Here is a 23,321-nt window from a genome sequence, read left to right as displayed (position 1 = left end):
CGGGGCTTACCACAGCACCGTTTCCCATTGACTCGCTTAGGTGGGAAGCTGCCTAGCATGTTGGATCACAGTCTAAAGTGCATCTCTCTCCCCATGCATTGCATAGGGAGTTTAGGCACCTACCTCAGCTTTATGGATTATGCAATATTGTTCCTATGCCATGATGCTCAGCATTGCAATGCCTACATCCTTTCACAGGTTGCACCCAAAGGCTGTCATGCTTACTCCACTGAAATATCTGCCTCAGCCCTCTTTCCCCACCTTAAAATATTAAATACACTTCTGTGTCACCATTGTTTCCTCTTTTAATTATTTTCAGTCCCTGTGGAGGAGTCCTTCCCCTACTTACCTGTTTATATTGATGCTGCTTTGTTTTGCATTCAGTTTAGTATTTTTATATTGTCTGCTTCGTGCTGTTTTTGGTTAATGTTTCTGTCTTTTAAATACTCTGTGATCCAAGGCCTGCCTCTCTCTCTCTCTCTCTCTGAATGTAATGAGTAAAAATTGTATCTATATTATATTGAAGTGACAGTTGTATCAGCCAATCAAAATTCAGGCTGCTGGTACTGCCTTATAACTATGCACTTCTTTCTACCACTGCATATTTCCCAGTAATCTAATTGGCAGACAATGATTCAACAATTGGACTGCAAGAACTTGTAGAATGGCTGGACTGTTCTGTGGTAATAGCCATGTAGACTTTATGCAAATCCACTTTGGCTATTATAATGCGGTGACAGGATGGCGAAGGGTAGAATCTGGGACAGCCATGTTGATTGTGGACAAATAGAGGAGGATTTCTGAAAGCAGTAGTCAGTCACGGCCCAGAAATGTATGGTTGCGAAGGAAAAGGGCAGGAATGAGTGGAGAGAGGCCACATATAACCAAAGCAGCAATAATTGGAAGGTGTGCCCTATTAACTAAGTAATAATCATATGTTGATCTTAATATACAGCAAGAAAAAAACCTTTGTAAAGAGAGAGCACCTTCAGGTTTTCCCTCTAAAACAGGGGTGGGCAAACTTTTTGGCCCGAGGGCCACGTCGGCGTTGCGAAACTGTATGGAAGGCCGGGTAGGGAAGGCTGTGCCTCCCGAACAGCCTGGCCCCTGCCCCCTATCTGCCCCCTTCCACTTCCTGCCCCCTGACTGCTCCCCTCAGATCCCCCAACCCATCCAACCCCCCCGCTCCCTGTCCCCTGATTGCCCCCCCAAAAAACCTCCTCCCCATCCAACCACTCCCTGTCCCCTGACTGCCCCCGACACTCCCCCCTTACCATGCTGCTCAGAGAAGCAGACGCTTGCAGCCCCACCGCAGCCAGCCACACTGCCCGACAGGAGCAAGGGGCCAGAGTGCTCGCAGTGCGGCGAGATGTGGCTGTGGGGGAGGGGGACAGCAGGGGAGGGGCCGGGGGCTAGCTTCCCCGGCCGGGAGCTCAGGGGCTGGGCAGGATGGTCCCATGGGCTGGATGTGGCCTGTGGGCCATAGTTTGCCCGCCTCTGCTCTAAAATGTTCTCACCAGAGATAATTCATCAGGTGATGTCTTCCCAAACGGCATCCTGACTTGATTTGAAGTCATGCTTTAGTCAGACACAAGGCATCAGGCTCAATACAGGGGTAAATGAATGAAATCCTGTGATATATAGGAGGTCAGATTAGGTAATCTAATGATGCCTTCTGCCCTTAAAATTCATGCTAAGATTTTAGTCCAAGTTGTGTCTAAATAATTTTTCTTCACTTGACTTTGTGAAACATTCAGCTACACTAAATATATTCCAAATATTCTGAAGGTGAAGGCCAGGGGTGGCACTGGGGTGTGTGTGCAGGGGCTATAGCTACCCCAAAATTTGCCTTAACCCCCCTGTAGCCACCCCTCCCAGAGTTGGGTACCCACCCAGCAGCTCACATTCTCCAACCACCCAGCTCCTGCCACCGCTGCAGTCTCCCCTTCACTGGGAAGCTGATCCATGGCTGGTGGGGCACTGGGGGAGCTCGCTCAATACTAGAGATGGCCGAGCCTGAGTGGGTCTCCGCTGAGCTGGTGGCGGGAGGGGAAACCAGGGAGCCAATCCGTGCTGGTGTCTTTGGTTAAGGAGTGGGAGCTGCGGCTGCTACTGTACTGAACAAGTGTTCAGGCTCCTGAGCGTTCATCTTAAAGAGACAGCGTGCTCACACACACACACACACACACACACACACACACACACACTCTCCCTTATACACTTCCCCAAAACACACACCCACTCTTTCTCTCTCACGCATACCTGCATTATTATTGTTGTGGCTGTTACTTGTGGAAATGTGCAATGCATATATATTCTCTATAATTTTATTCTTTCAAAGTTTGTTAAGGATTGCAATACTGTTATATTACTTTTTGGACTGGTCTGTGCATTTCATAATTTATTTCTCTCTTATCCTTACATTTAATTCTTTGAATAGTGAGTTCTAAAATACCTAACCTGTCCTGGCTGGAGTAATTATCATTATTACTTTTATTACCATATTGTGCTTTGTAATTCATTATTTAAAGTGGTACAATCAAATAATCTCCTTCTAGAATGTAAATTTAGCTTGTATTTACCTTAGCAGTGCCAGTTGTTGTTGTTGTTTTTTTTTAAATGTAGCTAAACACACCTTTAGACACTGTGCAGATGAGGGTCGCTTATTTTCAAATTGTATTTTTAATTATATCTGTAAAATAACTTAAAATTCATACAAAAATAAATGTGGTTCCAAGTCTGATACTAATAGTGATGATGGAGTCAAATGGTAGTGAGTCACATATCAGTGGTTCTCAACCAGCTGTCCTGGGCTCCCTGGGGGGGGGTGGGGCTGTAAGCAGGTTTCAGGGGTCCACCAAAATAAACCAGATAGGGGCCGGTTAGACTTGCTGGGGCGAAGGGTGGAAAGCCTAAACCCGAGTCCCACTGCCCTGGGCTGAACCCGAAGCCCGAGCAACTTAGCTTAATGGGCCTCCTGAGGCCCTGGGCAATTGCCCTGCTTGCTAGCCCCTAATGCTAACCCTGGCTTTGAATCTACTGGATATGCATAAATAACAGTTGTTGCGGCAGAGGCAGGCTGTGGAATTTTTATAGCACATTGGGGGATCCTCAGAAAGAAAAAGATTGAGAACACCTGATGTACATGATTGTGATTGGTAAACATAAATGCCAAAATAATTAGAAAAATAAATGTCCGTTTTTAATAAAAGATAAAAAAACCCTTAATCGTGTCTGTTAAAATTGAGTTAAATATGTTTTTAGCAGAGTGAAAAACAATAGACTAAAATAGAGTAGTTAATGGCAGTAACACAGAGTATGTCTGTTAGAGAACGTAAGCAGATTTTTTTATTTTTATTTATCTCTACTAAAGATTTGTGTTTCTGATATCTGTGTTAAGAATTGATACCTCAAGGTTTGGGACTGGGAATATCTTGCTGTATTATCTCCTGATTGTTTTAAACTTATGGTATATATAAACTTAAAATATGGCTTTAATTGGTGTTTGTATATATATATATAATTTCTTTATATAGGAATTATATATGGTGCTCCTGTCAGCTAATTTCTAAGTTATTATCTGGAAAAAAATCTAGTTTTCAGGTACCTAAGTAGCCCCTGGGATCAAAGATAAAGTTGCTCCCCACCCCACCCCACCAGAATCTGAAATGGCACCTCTGCTTCCTCCTGACCTGGTTCACATCCCCAGCGTGCAGCTCCCTGCCACGTGCCTGCTCCTGCTGCATATGCTCCGGCCCAGGCTGAGGATGCTTAGGTTTGCAAATTGGCTAAGACTCAGGAGCCACAAAGACCCAGCATCCATCCCCCTTCCCTCCCACTGCCTCCTCCAGCTGCTGCTAAGGATGGAGGACAGAGCGCCAGTAACACCTCCTACAGCACCTGGGATCAGTTAGCCCTCTCTATCACTGAGGCCCTTGCTCCAGACTGACCGCAGTGTGAGTTGTTACATTATGGCTCTGAGTTGCCAAATCTTCCAAATATCTTACATTGCCATATGCAAATAGTTAATTTTAAAATGTACTACAATACATTATCCAATTTAAAAGTAATTAGCTATTAATATTATTTAACCAGTAATGTTTTCCCAGTAGTTTGCATTTGTTTATTGTTATTAGTTTATTTATTTAGTTATTGGCTTTTTTTCCTGTTGATTTTCAGTGAATTAATGTTGCACCAGAGAGCTGCCATAGATGAAGTTTAAAACAGATCTGTCTGTATATAATTTTTATTCTCCATTTGAGGATAACAGAGATAAAAACACACAGAGTTTAAGTGTGTATTGTTAAAAAAATAAATGTGTGCCCACAAGATGTGTAGCACAGCCCCACAATTTTCTAGCCCACCTCAGCTCCCCCTACCAAGAAGAGGCTGGAGCTGACCCGGTTGAAGGCTGCGTGGGTGTTGTGTTTGTATTTTAAATAATATGAAGAGTTGGGAGGGACAACAGAAAAATAACCCATGCTTTATCAAGAGAGATTAATTCCAGGACATGAAGAGAATAGATAAGAAATAGAGACCAATAGAGACTGTTTCAAAGAACTCCATATATAGAATTCTTTTGCAAGTATATTGAGATGCAGGCATTGAACCATCTAAATAAATGTTTGTTAACCAACTTCCCAGAACTGGTAGTTAAAAATTAATCCTTTTTGGAGACACATAAACAATAGCTTCATCTAGGATGTAGATTTCATCAAACAATGCATTTCTGGAACAGTGACAAATTACACTTTAAAACATGCAGTGTTTGTTTTCTCAGACCTGAAGAAGAGCTATGAGTAAGCTCAAAAGCTTGTCGCTCTCATGAACAAATGTTGGTCCAATAAAATAAATTACCTCACTCACCTGCAATATACAATAGTTTTCATGTCAATTATATTCAATATGGTATTAAATTCCCCTCCACCCAGGTAAAACAGAGGTAAAACTCAATACATATTATATTTTAATTTTCTTTCAGTTGGTGCTTTTAATAAACAATACAAATCTACACTGTTGACAGATTGTATACTGTGTACTACAGAGAATTAAAGGGATCTAAATTATCCAGTTTGTACTAACAAATCTGTTTGGTTAATGAGTTTATTTAATAAGGTTAAAATAGAAGATGTTATTAAGAAAAGGGAAAACTGAAAATAACATCTTTAGCTTTTGTGTGACTCTTATGCATGTGGGACTAATGTTTCTGTCTAGAAATAAGCAAGTCTATTGAAATGAAAAGAGAGGAAAATAAAATTATCATATAATAAAGACACCATTCACTTGTTGAATGCAATCTCAATTTACATAAAATTCTTCTTTCAGTCAGTTAAGATTGAATATTAAATGCTGTTTACTGGCTTCAATTAATCAGCAAACATTAAAGATAGAAATGTTTAACAGTTAGTAATTTGTTTCTATCTCAAGTGAACTTCCTGTAAACTTTTCCCAGAATGCATTCCGGGGTGAAACCCTGGGCTCTTTTGAAGTCAATGGCATTTTGCCACTGATTTTAATGGAGACAGGATTTCTGCCCTGTATTGAGCCACAGAATAAAACAAGCTTAAATACTCATTTTTGGGCACTTTATCCAAGGAATCTCTTGTAATATAATTTTGAGAGTGTTATTTCTGTTCTGCACAGCATGGGTTTGCCCTCTTGTCAGCAGGATCCCTTGTTTTAGTAGTGTCCTAAGAGGCTGACTTCAATAGGCCTCTTATTGTTCTCTGTGTAATGTATAGTTACGGTAATATTTGTACATTCATAAATACTCCTGTCAATGTGAGGATTCTCAAAGTGTTTTGCAAACTGTGGGCCATTTTCCCACCAAATATGTATATCATACTCCAGTTAACATCAAGATAACACGGGTTGGGTGTAGGTATCTAGGGGCAGACTTTGACTTCATGTATTATCCCTCAAAACAGCAGGCATAGGTCTCAACTCCCGGGGTGTTCCGGGGCTGGAGCACCAACAGGAAAAAAATAGTGGGTGCTCAGCACCCACCAGCCACAGCAGTTCCCCACCTGCGCTCATCAGCTGATTGGGGAGTGCTGCCAAACAGCTGTTTGGTGGCTCAGGGAGGAGCTCAGAGGAGCGCGGAGATCAGTGGGGGGGTGGAGTGGGGGCAGGAAGAGGTGGAGCTAAAGTGGGGCCTTGGGGGAAGAGGCAGAGTGGGGGTGGGGCCTCAGGGTGAAGTGGGGTTTGAGCACCCCGGGAAAAAGGAAAAGTCAGCGCCTGTGACAGCAGCCATTTGTCATCCTAAAATCTATTGCAATATTATACAACAGGCTTGGATGTGATGAACATCTTTCCTGTTTGAAAGGATTTTGGGGTAAACAGAATGGATATTTTTATACGTCGCCTTGGGGGAAAAGTAGAATAAGCTTCCCCAAAACATGAGGTATTAAAATATCCTGGCTGCCGAATTCCTATGCCACTTTTTCTATATATCTGTGTCAATTAGGAATTATCTATCTATGTTTTGAATTTAGTCCAAAAAATAACTCTGAAATATGCTTTTGGGGGGCAAAGGAGGGAGGGAGGGAGGAAGTTAGAAGCCTTTTCAGAAGTAAAAAAAACAAGAGAGAGAGAAAAAAACTTTTTTTCCTGAAGCTCTTCAAAACATTTTTCCTGATTAACTTCAAATAATTAAAAAAAAAATCTTTTTGGCTGGGGACTACGCATGAGAAATTTGAAGCAGAAAGTTAGAGGGATAAAGGGTGTCCAGATTGGTTTTATAATTGAAAGTATCTCACATCCTCACCTACTGAGTTACTGCTGAAGCACCATAGTAATATTTTTCAAGTGTCAAGGATTCCAGTTAAGAGCTTAACTGAGCCTTAAATCCTTGTGGAAAGGAAAGACCTTTTAAAATACTTATTAAATGCTCATCTTAATCATATTCATCGTTATTAAAACTTGAAATAGGTTGAAATACTCACATTACGTGAAATGAAAGCCTAGCGATGGATCTGAGACACTCTGAAGAAATGGGAGAATAATTGCCAAAGATTAAGAAAGCAGAAATGGCCAAACAAGAAAAGACCTTAAAATGTCCAGTTAGATGTTTTTTCATTAGAATAAGCTTTTCTTTCAAAATTTTACAGTAATTTAATAATAAAAGAGTTTAAAAATGAATTGAGACTTAAGTGCAACAAAGTGGGAAGAAATATTTAAATACATTAAAACTCAAATTATACTTGTATTTGGTGTTGTTAAGGAAGCTTCCAACTTTTCCATGCACACTGTTCAGGACTTACTAATTCTTCAGACTGTTGATTAGTCAATAAGACTTGGGGCAACATTATTTATTTATATAACAGTAGTACCTATGAGTCCTGGTCATGGGCCCAGAACCCTGTTGCGCCAGGTGCTGTACAAACACAGAACAAGAAAATAATCCTTGCCCCCAAAGAGCTTACAATCTAAGTCTGGTTAAAATAAAAGAAATGGTATTAAAACAGGTTACTTTAATTTCAAAATGTAAAGAGATGACCAAAACTCTGTATATGTGCAGTGCCCTCCTTCCTGGTCTACACTAGAAATTTATGTCGGTATAACTACATCACTCAGGGGTGTGGAAAATCCACATTCCTGAGCGACGCAGTTATGCCAACCAAACTTGCGGTGTAGTCAGTGGTATGTCGACAGGAGGGCTTCTCCCTTCGGCATAGCTAATGCCTCTCAGGGAGGTGGGTACTTACGCTGACAGGATAAGCTCTCCCATCGAAGTAGATAGCATCTTCACTAAGTGGTGCAGCTATACCACTGCTGCAGTGCTGTAAGTGTATACAAGCCCTCCTGTATTTTGCTGCTTTTGAGCTAAAAACTTACTGGGGAAGCACTTAGTGATGGCTGCGACACAAACTCCTTAGAGAAATAAAAAGCCATACCTATAAGCTTTTGGACAAAATGGACTTGCCATGGTATATACTGTAGTTTTTTAATTTGCTCAAGTGACTTGTACTTCCCTTTGGTAAATCTAGTCTGAATGGGAGGTTAGAATTTAATATTAAGAAGCTTAATATATTTATTGTACTTTTTTATTTTAGGAATGACATACCTTGACCATGCAGGCACAGCACTTTTTCCACAGAGTCTTCTTAAGGAGTTTACTGATGATCTCAGTAAAAATATTTATGGTAAGTGCCAAGCAACTTACTCATTGTTTTCTGAGATTTAATCTAAATAGGCTAACATCATATGTACTTACATTCTTTATACTGCAGTGGTCATGTGACAAATATGATGGTCTTTGTCATAGTTTGGGACAACTGTACCTCGTCAACATCACCTCTGTTGGGCAGAGACACACGTCTCACTCCTTCCTAACCAAGTTTTTTTTCCAGACTGCACAGTTCCCTCTCTACACTACGATATTCCCAGCAAGCCAGATCACCTAAACAGGCCAGCATCTCTAATAAAAAATAAAAATTGGAGATATACCAATCTCCTAGAACTGGAAGGAACCTTGACAGGTCATTGAGTCCCCTGCCCCCACTTCACTAGCAGATTTTTTTCCCCCCAGATCCCCCCCCCCCCCTCATTGATGAAACAACCAACCTGGGTTTTAGGCCAATGCTCAAACCACTGAGCTATCCCTCCCCCCAACCACTGAGCTATCCCTCCCCCCTCTCTCTGTTTTGCTTTCTCTCCAGAGGCTATGAACAGTGTAATTGCCACAGTTATAAGTTACCACATACCTCTTTATAAGCAAGCACATTTATTCTTAAGGTGAAAGCATTACAGAGAAAACATTAAAAACAATAAAAGAATGTACATGCATGCTAAAAGGGTTGCCAGACATCACCCCAACTCCAACTTCAGGCTCTGGTAGGTGTCATTCCTTCAAAACCCACAACTGGGTTTCCCCTGTGGTTAGGAGTTCATAACAGTCTCAGATTCAGAACTAGAACCACCATGAATTGTTTAGTCTTTTCTTTATATGGCTTGGGCCTTTGATCTTGGCCTCATGTAACAGGTGATCAGCAAACAGTGGCCTGCTCCTCTAGCTTCAAAAGGCTGGATTTTGGCATAACCAGCGGTGTAGAATTCCCATTGACCTCCCCCTAGATATTCCTCAGACAAACTACTTCATACTTTTTGTTCTAAAAGTCCATTCTTGCCTGTCACTTTCTTCTGTCTAGTCCTTTGAACCCCCAGATCTCACATCTATCTCCCAACTTGAGAGGTGACATACAATCCAGGCTCACAATAATACATAAATCATTCATTTAATATAATGGACCCCAAAGATACTTACACTTAATTCAGTGAGGTCTTCCAAGGATATTGCAGGAAATTGCCACATCTGTCAGTCTTATCTTGACTTTGTTCCCAGCTCTGTCACTAGCTCACTAAGTAACTCTGAGAAAGGCACATAAACTCTCCAGGCCTGCTGTGCTGAGGAGTCCTTTATACACAGTTTTTTGCCTTGTTTCATGTGCAGGGAGAGGCAAGTCATTCCTCTTTGTGGGGTATCTCAGCAGGTTCAGGACTTGCATGGGAGGAATGGGCAGGAACTGGGCTGCCAGAAAGTGAGTGGCCTCATCTTGGGTGGACCATTTGTTTCTGGTATGTGCTCCCTGCAGCTCTGAGCACATGATTGCTGGCTTAGGAACTAGCCATTACCCTTTAACCAAAAAGCCATATTCTTTAAGGCAAGGGACACACATCAACATATTTGTGGGGTGTAATGCTGAGGTCACCTGTGTGCAGGGCCGGATTTAGGGGCAGGTGACCAAGGTGACTGCCTGGAGTGCCGGGCTTGGGGGCCACCAGGCTCAGGGTGCTGTTTTTGTTGTTAGCGACAAAAGGGAAAATAGAATGTTCAAAGTAAATGTTTCAGATATATGAATGTTTTGAATGAGAATAAAATAAAGCCTCTGGACTGCCGTGGCCACAGTTATGACAGTGGCATAAACATGAAGGGAAGAAACAGTGGCATCGAGGCAAGGATGCTTGCATTGAATCCAAGAGCTTTCTTCCTGCCTTGTGGCTGCCACTCCCTCAACATGGCAGCATCATCCAGGCTGGCTCCAGGCACCAGCATCCCAAGCAGGTGCTTGGGACGGCAATCTGCAAGGGTTAGGAGTCCCTGTGTTTTTGCCCCCAAGCAGCTCATGAATTGCCACCGCTGACGGTGGGGGCAGTCCGTGCGCCTTTAGGGCGGCATGCGCGTTTCCGCGGCGGCAGCTTCTATGTTCAGCTGTCTGGGGCAGCGCAGCTTCTGTCTTCAGCCGCCATGGAAACGCAGGTGCTGCCTTAATGGCACACGGACTGCCCCCGTCTTCTGCAGTGGCAATTTGGCATGCTACTTGGGGTGGCAAAAACAGTAGAGCCGGCCCTGGCATCATCTTCTTTAGATACAGTATCTCTCTTCAGAGTTCTTCAAAGGATATACATCCTGTTTTCAGCATCAACTCTCAGGAGTAAGATCCTCATGGATAATGTTACAAATCTGACTGTGAAGCTGCTAAGTGACACTTGCTGGGAGAGCTGCATTACAATGCCCTAATGGAACTGGTGCAGTTGAGTAAAGTCGAGGCCGGAATCGGACATGAGGCACAAAGCCTGGCAAACTTCACATTTCTGGTCTCAGTTGTGGTTTGGCCCCATATCCTGTTCCAAGTAAACATTGTAAGCAAAGCATTACAAACTCAGTTGATGGACATCACAACCACTACTACTTTGATGAGAAGCTGCCTTGATTTCGTTGTGGCCCAAAGAGACCATGAATTTGAAGATGCCATTACTGCTGCCAAAGAAATGGCGGAAAACTTAGGAGTTGAGCCTGCCTTCAAGGAAAATCATTTTCATCATCAGAAGAGACAGTTTGGTTACGAGAGCAGAGATGAGGTGATGGAAAGCTCGGAAGAAAAATTCAAGAGGGAGTTATTTTTTGCTCTCTTATTTTGCTCAAATGTCTATCAAAGAAAGACTTGGTCAAATGAAGCACCACAAAAAGATCTGGGTTTTTTTGTATGACGACCTTAATAAGCTGCTGACAGACAGGAAAACACTCTTGAACAATTGTACAGAATTCCACCGGATGCTGACACATGGGGAATATTCGGACGTCAATGATAAAGACCTGTATGCTGAATTGGACAATATCCATCACATTCTGCAATATGGGAAACACTCTCTATTCCAAGTTCTCCAATTCATTCATGAGATGAAGGACACTTTTCCTAATGTGTGGATAGCTTTGAGAATTCTTCTGATGCTGCTGGTCACAGTTGCGAATGGTGAACGCACCTTTTCAAAGCTCAGGCTCATTAAAACATATCTTCAATTGATGATGGCCAATGAGAGACAGACATTACTTGCTATTTTATCACTTGAAAGTGCAATTGACCAGTCTTGGGATCTCTATGACACTTTCTCTTCAGTTTGTTAGGGCAAAGGGAAGAAAAGCGACCTTTTGAACTAAAGGACTAGGGTTAATATTCTAAGGGTAGGTCTATACTTACCGCGCGGGTCGACACGGAGAGTTCGACTTCTCGGGAGTTCGAACTATCGCGTCTAATCAAGACACGATAGTTCGAACTCCCCACGCGCTCCGGTCGACTCCGGAACTCCACCACCGCGAACGGCGGTGGCGGAGTCGACCTTGGAGCCGTGGACTTCGTTCCTGTGGCATCTGGACTGGTGAGTAGCCCGAACTAAGGTACTTCGACTTCAGCTACGCTATTCGCGTAGCTGAAGTCACGTACCTTAGTTCGACCACCCCCCCCTTAGTGTAGACCAGGCCTAAGACTGTCACCTACTGTAACACCATTTAATACTGGTCCACTCAATGTTGGTGCACAGTTCAATTTCTTGATGTTAGTACATTTCAGTTATTCTTAAAATTAAAAAAATTCTATAAGTTTAGTGGAAATGAATTTTTTTATTTGCTTATATATAGCATGAATAAATACATTTGCACACTAGGATCTGTAAATCTGTATCATTTTCTATGACACGGATAAATCATGCATGCAAATTGTGCATCAAAGTTGCGGAATGGGCTATAAATGTAATAAAAAAGATATTCAAAAGTTTAACAAATGGGGGGGGACGCACTGAAGACATTCCTTACCTGGGGTGCCATTTGGTCTAGGGCTGGACCTGCCTGTGTGCCACAGATGGATTCTAGCTGGTGCTCATTTTGTATATGACTGCTTCCTCTCCCTCTCCATTGCTATGCCAGGGCAGCAGAGGACAGAATTTAGAATGCAGCTAAGTTCCACTAAGACTTAGAAATAGTTCCTAGCGTACAGGTTTTAGACTGAAATGTAGATCTATGAGTGAGTATTATAATAGTATAAGTTGATTTGATCTTAGCAATGTGCTTTATTTCAGAATGTTTTATTCAAGTGCATGTTAGTGATATTAAAATTAATGTTCTGTCACTATAGTCATTATAAAGCCTAATATTTGTAGTCTAATCTCAGTTATTTCAAATAACATTGAGCTGAAATCTGATATATAAAGTACTGTCCCTGATGGAAATTTTAAAAATATTTCTGTTAAATTAGTCAGTCGGTCTAATGCTCATGCATGTGAAGTAACATCTTAGACCAGAACTTTATAGGATCTGCAGTGCTATGGAAGAATGAGCTAAATCCGAATATTTTTTCCCCTTTTCATCAAGATTGTCAATTAAATTTCAATTACAGGGCCAATTTCTCTCCCCAGTTACACCTGTGAACCTCATTTAGTACTGCTGGGTGACACAGGTGTAAAGAAGAACAGTATTAAAAGACACCGATGTAAATAAGTAAGGGTAGACCTTGTTTGCAGATCTTAATTTTTGGTGATTATTCACAGGTCTAAAGGACCACAACTTGCTGAAAGCTTGTAAATTGAGCAGACTCAATTTGGAAATCACTAAGCTACAACAAATATGACAGCCCAAGGAACCTATTTTAGAGTCCATTTTCACAATGAAACTTCACTTTAAACTAGAACTGTATTATTCTGTTTAAGGTCTCTACTCTAATCCCTGCAACAGTAAGAAACCAAGTGATTTTGGAAACTATGTAAAATAGTTAAGACCATGCCCTTTTACTGCAAAAATAACACGGATCTAACAATTTAACTTTTTAAATTTTATTTCTCAAATGTTTAGTCATTAGGTGAATGTAAGTGCTTATTAACATGAAAGAGTGATGTGCTTGCCTTGAGGTCCACATACTCTTTCTCATAGAGATCTACCACATTAATTTCAATGAGAGCTTATTGCCTCTCTGTTGTTTAATTTCTGAACAAACCCTGCCAGTTTGTTTCAAATTGTGTGAAGCTGGCTGATAATATTGCGATGGAGTGGATATCCACTAAGACCTGCAGTCAAACCACAAAAATTATTCCCATTTAAAACATAAGATAGATTAAACCCAGCTGTCCAAAAATTAATTGGTTGTCACTTCAACATACCATACCTTTTAGCCCTCTGTTATTGGCTTCTTAACTGGTGTGTGTGTGTGTATTTATTACATAGGCATACCCTATAGCTTCCTTCTAGCGGAATAGTAGACGGCTGTAATTTCCTTCTAATGGAACTCTCTTAATATTAGTAATTGATCTAATTGTATCTGCCAGCTGAAGTTTCAAGGTCTGTCATAATTGCTTTCTTCTGTTATATGTCTCTCCTCTTGACTAATTACTCTAAGAAGCTTCAGGGCAGCACTGTGAAATATTCATTAAATCTCTTTTTGTCATCTTTTCACTGGGCTTGGTCTAGTACTTTGATAAAGAAAAAAATATTAACAAAACTGATTAATGATTGACTTCTATGTCTCTGTTGTCTTCTAGGCAACCCTCATAGTCAGAACATCATCAGCAAGCTGACATACGACACTATTGAGCATGTCCGATACAGGTAGAATAATCTTTATTTTATTTTGCATTTTGGTTTCCAACGTACTGTTTGGATTGTTCCTTGGAGTTAGCCATTTTTGTGGATTTTTCGTTGCACATGATAGTACATCTAATTTATAAATTCCATGAGGCATTCGTCAGGCTCTTGTTGGAGGGATTAGGAGATCATCAATGCTTTTTCCCCCACTGTCAATATCACACCTGTATTTATATAACAACATTATAATGAAGCCTGAGCCTACAGTTGCATTGGGATGTAAGGGCTGAAACCTTAACCCCGTTTTGGTGGTAATGTTTAACAAGACAGTGTGAGAGTACAAGGTCATGGTTCAAATGCAGGAGGCATTCCAAAAATGACCTAATGGACTACAGGAATCTGTATGTTACTTTTACAGAAATTACTAAACTATATATATATCTATCTATATATATCTATATCTATATCTATATATATCTATATATATATATATCTATATATATCTTAAAGTAGTTTTAATTTAAAGGAGAACAAAGAATATTAAATGAAGATTGTGAGATACTGAGTGTAAGTGCTTTTTGTTCTGGTTTAAATGGGGGAGCTCAAACATAAGACCATCCTTGTCTCCAAATAATTCTGAGATAGGTATACTAAGAATTTTCTTTTAGCCATTAACTTACCAAAATAGAGAGAAGCTGGGATTAGTTTAGCCAGTCATTGGCTTTAATTGTTGGCACTGGCAACTATAAAATTAAGGTATGTATGTAATTAAGTATAAAAAACTTTCATAGTAGTATAACAGGATGCTCTGGGCCTTTGCCTTTAGTGCACTGTTTGCCCAAAGCAGAAGTCTTGGCCCTTACTCTGTATAGCATCTTTCTTACAAACCATGGTGTATCCCAAAGCACTTTTCAGAATTCAAATCCATAAAGCCATACCACCGTGATGTTTGAAAGTGTTCTAATTCTGAATCAACAAAATCTGTAATTTATCCTTTTCCACTTTGATCTCATAATGGAGATTTACAAAAGTATAAGTCTGACAAGCTCTGTTCTGAAGAGATTGCAGTCCATGACCCAAATCCTGCTTTCCTTACTTTCTGAAAATGTAGCCTTTGCTTATACCTGCCACAGTGTCTGTCCAATGGGATGAAGGATTACAATCTATTAAATTAGGGCCAACATGAAATAAATTAGACTAGTTATGTGAGTAACGACTATTCACAGGAGTAAGGGTTCCATATCAGGCCCATAGATTGCAATGCCCATAACACTGTCCAGTCCCTGTAGTAAGAAGCAGAGTTTTATAGAGATTATGGGCTTCCATGGGGACTAATTTCCACAACAATTGCTAATTCACATCTAGTTTTTCTAGCACTGATTCTGTGAGGCACATTCAGTTCTGCTACACATTTGTGTGTGAAGCAGTCTCTCTAACACATTCAGCTCAGATCTGAGGCTGCTGATTTATAAGAATCATTTCACAATTAAACAGTTAGGGACAGGGCCGGCTCCAGGCACCAGCATTCCAAGCTGGTGCTTGGGGCGGCAATCTGTAAGGGGTGGCAGTCCCTGTTGTTTTGCCCCCAAGCAGCACACCGAATTGCCGCCGTGGACGGTGGGGGCAGTCCCTGTGCCGTTAGGGCGGCAGGCGCGTTTCCGTGGTGGCGGCAATTCGGCAGCAGCTTCTATGTTTAGCTGTCCGCGGCAGCTTCAGCTAAACAAAGAAACTGCCGCCGAATTGCCGCCACTGCGGAAACGCGCCTGCCACCCTAAGGGCATAGGGACTGCCCCCGCCGCCCATGGCGGCAAGTCGGTGTGCTGCTTGGGGTGGCGAAAACTGTAGAGCTGGCCCTGGTTAGGGATAGATTGTGATTCCCTTACATACACTGTAGTTGTATCTTACGTGGCAAGAAGTCTCATCAATTTCAGTGGGATCAGGGGTGGCTCTAGGTATTTTGCTTCCCCAAGCATGGCAGGCAGGCTGCCACTGAAGGCAACCTGCCTGCTGCCCTCATGGCGACTGGCAGAGTGCCCCCCCCTCGGCTTGCTGCCCCAGGCATGCGCTTGGCATGCTGGTGCCTGGAGCCGCCCCTGAGTGGGATTACTCAAACTGTAAGGTACTGTTCAACATAGGTGAGGGTAACAGGCTAACCCTTAGTAACTGCTTTATTTTAAGACCATTTTGAAATAGCCAGTGCACTATCTAGAGTCATGGCTTCATAATCATGTTGTAAATAGGGGGGGGAAAGAGTGATGGTATCTTAAAGTTCTGCTAATATTTGTGGGGAGTGGGCGGATTGCTTCAAATTTCCATATGTTTGTTACATATCCTACCATAATTTTACTTTCCACTGATTAATAGAGGATTATATAATCCACTCTTTCATGCAAGCATACCTGAAGATGTACTTTACTATAGTTTCTAGAAATATCTTAGTGCCCCATTATTATTTTATTTTATTATTATAGGGTGAGAAAAAAATGACTTTCAAATTAGTGCTTGTATGGATTTCTCTAAAAGAAACTAACATTTTCAGCTAGATTTTTTTTTTTGGACCTTGATTTGGAAGAGGTGTAATGATTGTGTGTGTGTGTGTGTGTGTGTGTGTGTGTGTGTGTGTGTGTGTGTGTGTGTGTGTGTACAAAGAACAGCAGGAAAGAAGTTTAGAAGCATCCTAGTAAAAACAGCCTGTGCCCTTCTGCCCCCACACAGACGTGTACTGTACTACACCTAATAGCCTTGGTCAGCCAGTTAGACTGTTAGAAAGTTGACCGATATTTCTCAATAAAAGTTTGAAAAGCACAATCAAAACAGCTTGTTCATAAAGGTTCAGGAAAAAAGAGTCCAATAAAAGAACCCTCCGTAAATCAGCTTTCAAAAAAGCAATAAAAATATAGTTTAAAAAATCTGTACTTTCATGACATTGCTTGTTTTTGATTGGTTGCAATGTGACAAGATGAGGAGGTAGGCAGCTCTATTCTGCATCACAGCCACCATCTTTGATTTCCTCAGTAGAGGAAAAAAATCCAACTGGCAGGTTTAGATGTTTTAAAATGCTTGTTTGCTTTTAAATCTGCTGTTTGAGCAGAAACTCTGCTTAGAGAATGGCTTTTAGAAAAGTTCGCAATATTCTGACATAACCAGAATGGGGCAGCCATTTTAGATGGGTTTTTTTTTCTGTCTGACAGAGGATCCAAGCAACTATGTTAAAACAGAAATTAAGCTTTTATGTTTTACGTTACAGGATATATGTTTTGCTCCAATAACACACACATTGTTCCAAAATACAGAACTATATGACTTGATCGCTCCTCAAACTTTGTCAGCTACAAGACATTCTTGGAGTATAGACTTGCATTCTATTATCATTAGGTGCTTAAATATTGGAAGCTGTAGAATATTTTTGAATTTTCAACAATTTTTTAAACAATTTCAACAATTTTTTCACAAAAATTGCTTGCTGTTTTTCAACCAGGTCTATTAAATCAAAAACAGAGTAAAAATAAAAATGATTCATTCTTATAACAGCATCAACATTTGTCGTGGATACCTTTCTCCTGCTTGAAAATGTTTATCTATTGATAAATCTCTTAAATATTAAGTATACTGTATATACTAAGTGACAATATTGCAAACAGACACCTAGCTAATGATGCTACTGTGTTTATCTCATGACAGTCTTAAATAAATGCTAAAAGTTCCTTAGTGTACTTAACTGCTGTCTTGTGCATTGGAAGCATGCTCCTTTCTGTTGTTCATCCATGATATGGAAATACCATCACTCCAGTTTCTTTCATGAAGGCTAAAGAGTATGACTGTAATTCACACCTCTGGTGCTGTATAAATAATACCTGCGTTTGCAAGTTCAACAGTTGTTACATTGTTTTTAGTTAGTTGTTTTGTTTCTCATACAAGCATTTTAAAATATTTGCTTTCTGAATATTTTAAAACAGTTGCTCTTTCAGATCTTGAACTTGCGATCTCAGATGTTGCATCACTGTTCTCTAGCCATTAAATCAGACAACTGCATGAGAGGATGTTATTGTTTTTCTATATCTATGTAATATATTAAAATATAGGGGCAAATCAACAGCTGATGTAAGTAGACATATCATCATTGAATTCAATTGAACTAGGATAGTTTATGCCATCAAGGGCCTGGTTGTAAATTACAAACAAACAAACACAAGAATTTAAATACGAAAACAATCAAGAAATTCCCCAGCAAAGGTTTCAATATCAAATTTGGATCTCATCCAAGACAATAAATAGTACAGAATGGAGTGGGATCCAGAGAATGATTCTGCTCTGATTGAAGTCAATGGGATTTTTGCCATTGAGTTCAAGAGGAACAAGTTTGTGTCCAGAACTAGACCAATATATTTTTCATGATGGCTGCTCTCAGAATATGCTGAAAAGAACTCAGTAACTTCTTTTATAGGTCTAAAGAAACTACAGGAGAAAAATAATCTCTCTTGCCTGGGAATACTAATTGAAAATGTGAAAGAGGAGTAAAATTAATGTAAATGGCTAAATTTAGTTATTACTTATGAAAATGGTTGTGCCTCTGTAGCAATATATACAGTTAAGTATTACTGGGTTTTGTCAAGAAAATAGTCTTGCATATTTTTTGGATAATTTCACTGTAGTGTATTTCAATAAACCATTTAGCAACATGCAGAGCTTTAGTTTGCTACCCTGTATGGACAGCATACATTACTTATCAAATAAAAGATGGTGAGTTTCAAAGCCAGATTTATTTTTAAAAATAGTTTTTGTGGGTTCTGGAATATGATACACAAGATCAGAAATCTTTCTCTACCATAGTTCTCCAGTGCTAAGCAATCTGTGTCAGAAAACAGCAATGTTGGAATGGTTACATACATGGAAATTGCTTGACCTTTCATACACAGTAAGAAACAGCAGATACAGTATCTTCTTAGTATTGATTTGTCCTTTCTAAAGGTCACTAACTGGCGACTGTATGGATGAGTGAAATCTAAGCACCACATTCTGCCCTTCCTAATGGTGCGCACTTGCTGGAAACCTTGTTTAAAAATCAGGGTGACTCAATTCTTTTACAATACCGGGTTTATAAAATCTTTCTTTTGCAAGTGTTGCTTCCTTTGGTCCACCTGGCCATACTGAAGTAACAGCACTTCTATTATTCAGTAAGGAGAAATGCTACATGTTTAAAGAGCTACGGGTTCCATGCTACTCGGTGAGTTAGGAGAGCGGAAACACCTGATGTTCCCTGAAATTCTTCCATCTGGAGGGTTTTTCTTCCTTACCCCAGCCCTGCTGAATCAGCCACTTGCAAGCTTTGCACATTTAAAGATGTGCATATTCAACTCAACATTAGTGTCAAAAGTCAAGCCAATAGAAGCTGTATTCAGTATGATGATTGTCAGTAAGGTACATTTTGATGTCCTTAGCAATACAGGATAATTAAGAGAAAAAGAACAGTTTTGGGGTAGGGCCTAATAATTTTGTGGGTGAGGGACTCATTTTTCTGCAGGGTTTATATATCAAATGTCAGTCTTGCAATGGCATGCACATAAGTGATCTCAAGTGTACATGGAGATGTCCTATGCACTGTTGTCATAGCTGTGTTGGTCCCAGGATAGTAAAGGGACAAGGTGGGTGAGGTAATATCTTTCATTGGACCAACTTCTGTTGCTGAGAGAGACAAGCTTTCGAGCTTACATAGAGCTCTTCTTCAGGTCTGGGAAATGTAGCATGCACATAGGAGAGTAGAAAAAGCCGTTGTGCCTATATAGACTGACCCCATGACCACTGGCCTGAATTCATGTTCCATAATGCATTGAGTGACAACAAAATGGTGATGTAAACCATTCTGTTCAACAAAGCCATACTTTCAATTTTCCCTCCACAACATGCAGCCTTTTGCTGAAACATTTTTTCTAAATACTAAAGAGGAATTCCCATGGGAATTAGGCACCTAAATACTTCTGAGGATTTGGACCTCAGTTTTGCAAACACTTGTCTCTGTGATTCATTCCTTTGGGGACTGCTCATTGTTGCGAATACTGAACTGGCTAGTAAAAGTTTGCAGGCAGGCCAACAGGTACCATTCTACAGGAATAAATTGGCAGACCAACCCATTATGCTTGGAATTACATTCACTTGCAATGTAAAAGCCAGTAAAACACCTCTTTATTCCACTTTGTTAGCTCAGCTTCTGGAATTTCATCTCTGTGGTGATAAATTCATTAACTGTTTACTTGATAAGTAGGAGCTTTAGGAAGTAATGTGTTAATGTTACCTTTCATTCATCTGCCAGCAAGCTTTATGGCATCTGCACACCCTATAGAGAGAATGCAGTAAATAACATCTAAACATTCATAATGTTTCCGTCTTGGCATGCTAAGAAATCCCAGTTACATAATCTGAAATGCTAAATGTTATTGTAAAAAATAAGCAGTGAAATATGTAAAATATTATAAAATCTGGAGGCCTCACCTGATAACATTCTGCAACACACACAGGGTCAATTTTTGTATGGCTTTATTCAGACAAATCTACCATTGATTATAACCAGAGATTTACTGACATAAGGTGTACAGGATTGCACTCTACACACTGTGTGTGTGTGTGTGTGTGTGTGTGTATTTTTATATATATGTGCCCATGAATCTGAATGTAAGGACCCACCAGGAAGTAGTTGTGACCACCATTATACTTCCTCTGAGGCTTATATGTGAGAAGACTGGGTGAAGCATGTAATTCAGTATTGGGGGGAAAATCTTAACTTGGAATTTTGAGTCTGATTCCCTCTGTGATGGATTTGGCGGTACCTTGATAATTTATGAATGCTTTATGTTGACCTGGGTAGTGGGAGGTTTACTGTATGAATATAATGGTTTTGTTTAATATATGCTGTTGGGGAACAATGAGCAGGAAGGAAAAGAATGCTTCAACATGCCTCCGCAAACACTTAAGAGACCATGATTAGCTTTGATTTTACCTCTTGCTCCTGCCAAACTAAAAACTGCTTTTGACCAGAAAGGCCAAGTCCAGGGAATGCAGAAGAGGGGAACATTGATAGTTTAAAGAGGGAGTCTTTTTCAAGAGTGGGGCAGTTGTTCAGGGGAACTCTAGTGAGACGCAGGGTTTCTGCTGGGGAGTATATGATGGGATAGCCTAATTTTGGCAATTAATTGATCTTTGATTATTAGCAGGTAAATATGCCCAATGGCCTGTGATGGAATGTTAGATGGGGAGGGATCTGAGTTACTACAGAGAATTCTTTCCTGGGTGTCTGGCTGGTGAGTCTTGCCCATATGCTCAGGGTTTAACTGATAGCCATATTTGGGGTCGGGAAGGAATTTTCCTCCAGGGCAGATTAGCAGGGGCCCTGGAGGTTTTTCGCCTTCCTCTGCAGCGTGGGGCACGGGTCACTTGCGGGAGGATTCTCTGCACCTTGAGGTCTTTAAACCACGATTTGAGGATTTCAGTAACTCAGAGATAGGTTAGGGGTTTGTTAGGAGTGGGTGGGTGAGATTCTGTGGCCTGCATTGTGCAGGAGGTCAGACTAGATGATCATAATAGTCCCTTCTGACCTTAAGTCTATGAATCTGTAAGTTAGGCCTGGCTAAATTACCACCCAGGATGGTAATCCTTTAGGGAAGATAGACTTGTGTAGGCTGTTGTGTTAAAATCTTTTTTTCTCTAAAAGCTTTGTTCCTACTGCGCAATAAACAATAGCTTAAGGTGGTTTGGGGTCACTGTATACACCACTGGTCACAGATTGCCGCAGGGAAGAATCGCAGGTGCTCAAACCCAGGCAGTCCTGCTTGTTCAGCATGGTTGATACATAAGGTACTGTAGCCCAGGGCCAGGTTTAGGAGTGGGAGAATTGTGGGATTGATAAAAGTAGGAGGTCTGACACCTAAAGGGACACACTCTAAGAGACCAGAAAGGGGACAGAGGTGCAGTTATAACATTCTGCCTTTTCTGTAATCCAGACTGCAACTATTTAGCCAGACTGACACCTCCTCTGATGAAGGAACTGCCTCTGTGGCAGTGAAGTCAAGCTTCACCTGGACGGATCCCTAAAATTGTTCCCTAAAACAAAGTAAATGTTATTTAACTCAGGTTCTGAAAGAGAAAGATGGGCCTGTGACCTTCAGTTTTTCTGCTGCATTTGGAAGAAAAGCCACAAATTTGCTGCCATAATATTGCTGGGCCAAAGTAGCAACAGAGTTTAAAAACTATACAGACCAGAGAAGACAGAGAGAGAGAATGAATTGAGAAACACAGAAGTTACAATTGAGGTGATTAAAATTCTGCAACAGAGAAAAACAAATACATTTCGTAGTCTCAGAAGAATGGATGAGTGTTGGTGATGGATAAAGGTAAGACAAAATTTGCAGTGGTAAACTAATTGGGGATGAGGTGAGAAACGGAGAGGCCAGTGATGTGCAGGGATCATTGGCTGCCAATTTTCAGCAAAGCCAGATCAGAAGAATCATGCCAGTCTGGGTAATTCGGTTGAAGATACAGTGACAGAAGGGGTGCTATTGACTACATAAAAAACAGGTTTGATTGAACATTTAACTTGATGGACGTGCTCTGGATTCCGGAAAAGGCAGCATGTGTTATAAAAGCAAAGGGGAACGACACAGGGACATCTCAGATAACTGAAGGAAAGCAGAGGCACAATATAGGTTAGAAGATCTTTGGTTCAAAGATCAGATAAGTTTGTATATTCCAGAATGGATTGCAACACATGGTTTACTGAATTGGTTACATACTTTTGGCGGGAGGGCATGGGGCAGAATCCTTAGAAATTGCTGGAAGCCAAAGCATTTGCTTTTCTCTGCAGAATGCTTTTGTTTTAGAGTTTCATACCAGAATGCTGTTGAACTGATGATCCGTAAATTGGCTGAGATTGATTTGAACGCCAAACTGAGCAAAAAGAGAGAACTTGCACAGACAGATGTTACTCCTACATCTTCTTGAAAGGAAAAATCATTTGATTGTTTTGTACGACAGAGAATCAGATCAACTAGTTCTTTAGAGTAAAATGCATTGGCTTTCATGTGTGGCTTGAAAATGCACAGCAAATATATCAGTAAAAACTTCATGGAACTTTGCAGAATGTTTCCAGTCATATCGTTTTCTTTTGACTTAAGAAAAACTGCTCCTTATCATTATGCCCAATCAATCTGGAAGAAATTCTGACTTTTATCCCTCTACATAGTTCAATGATTCAAGTTTGAGCTGCTTTAAGAATACTGTTTCTTGTGTTATGATTGCTGCAAGTAATGAGAAGGAAGAATTCCTTCAAGAAGCAATCTGAGCCATGATAGGATGTAAGAGGATGAAAGATGTGTAAAGAGTTGGGCAACATCTGTGCATATAACGGCTCCTTTTTTTGTGAAGGTTAATAACCAGCTAAGAATTAGTGTTTCGGTTTCTAATTTATCTAGATTTTATTTGTTTGTTT

At 40.6% G+C, this 23,321-nt stretch overlaps 1 protein-coding gene across 1 annotated transcript in view; it reads left to right on the top strand.

Moving 5' to 3' along the window:
* Positions 1-23,321, top strand: part of MOCOS (molybdenum cofactor sulfurase) — a 373,116-nt gene that overhangs the window by 46,257 nt on the left and 303,538 nt on the right. Inside the window, exons 2-3 of the mRNA XM_039527389.1 lie at positions 8,055-8,144; positions 13,804-13,870. Coding sequence (XP_039383323.1) covers positions 8,055-8,144; positions 13,804-13,870 — 157 coding nt within the window. The remainder of the gene's footprint in view (positions 1-8,054; positions 8,145-13,803; positions 13,871-23,321) is intronic.

The sequence above is a fragment of the Mauremys reevesii genome, linkage group 2, assembly GCF_016161935.1.
Source record: "Mauremys reevesii isolate NIE-2019 linkage group 2, ASM1616193v1, whole genome shotgun sequence".
Lineage (NCBI taxonomy): Eukaryota > Metazoa > Chordata > Testudines > Geoemydidae > Mauremys > Mauremys reevesii.
Note: the sequence above shows the minus strand (reverse complement) of the source record. Positions and strands in the feature narration are given on the sequence as shown.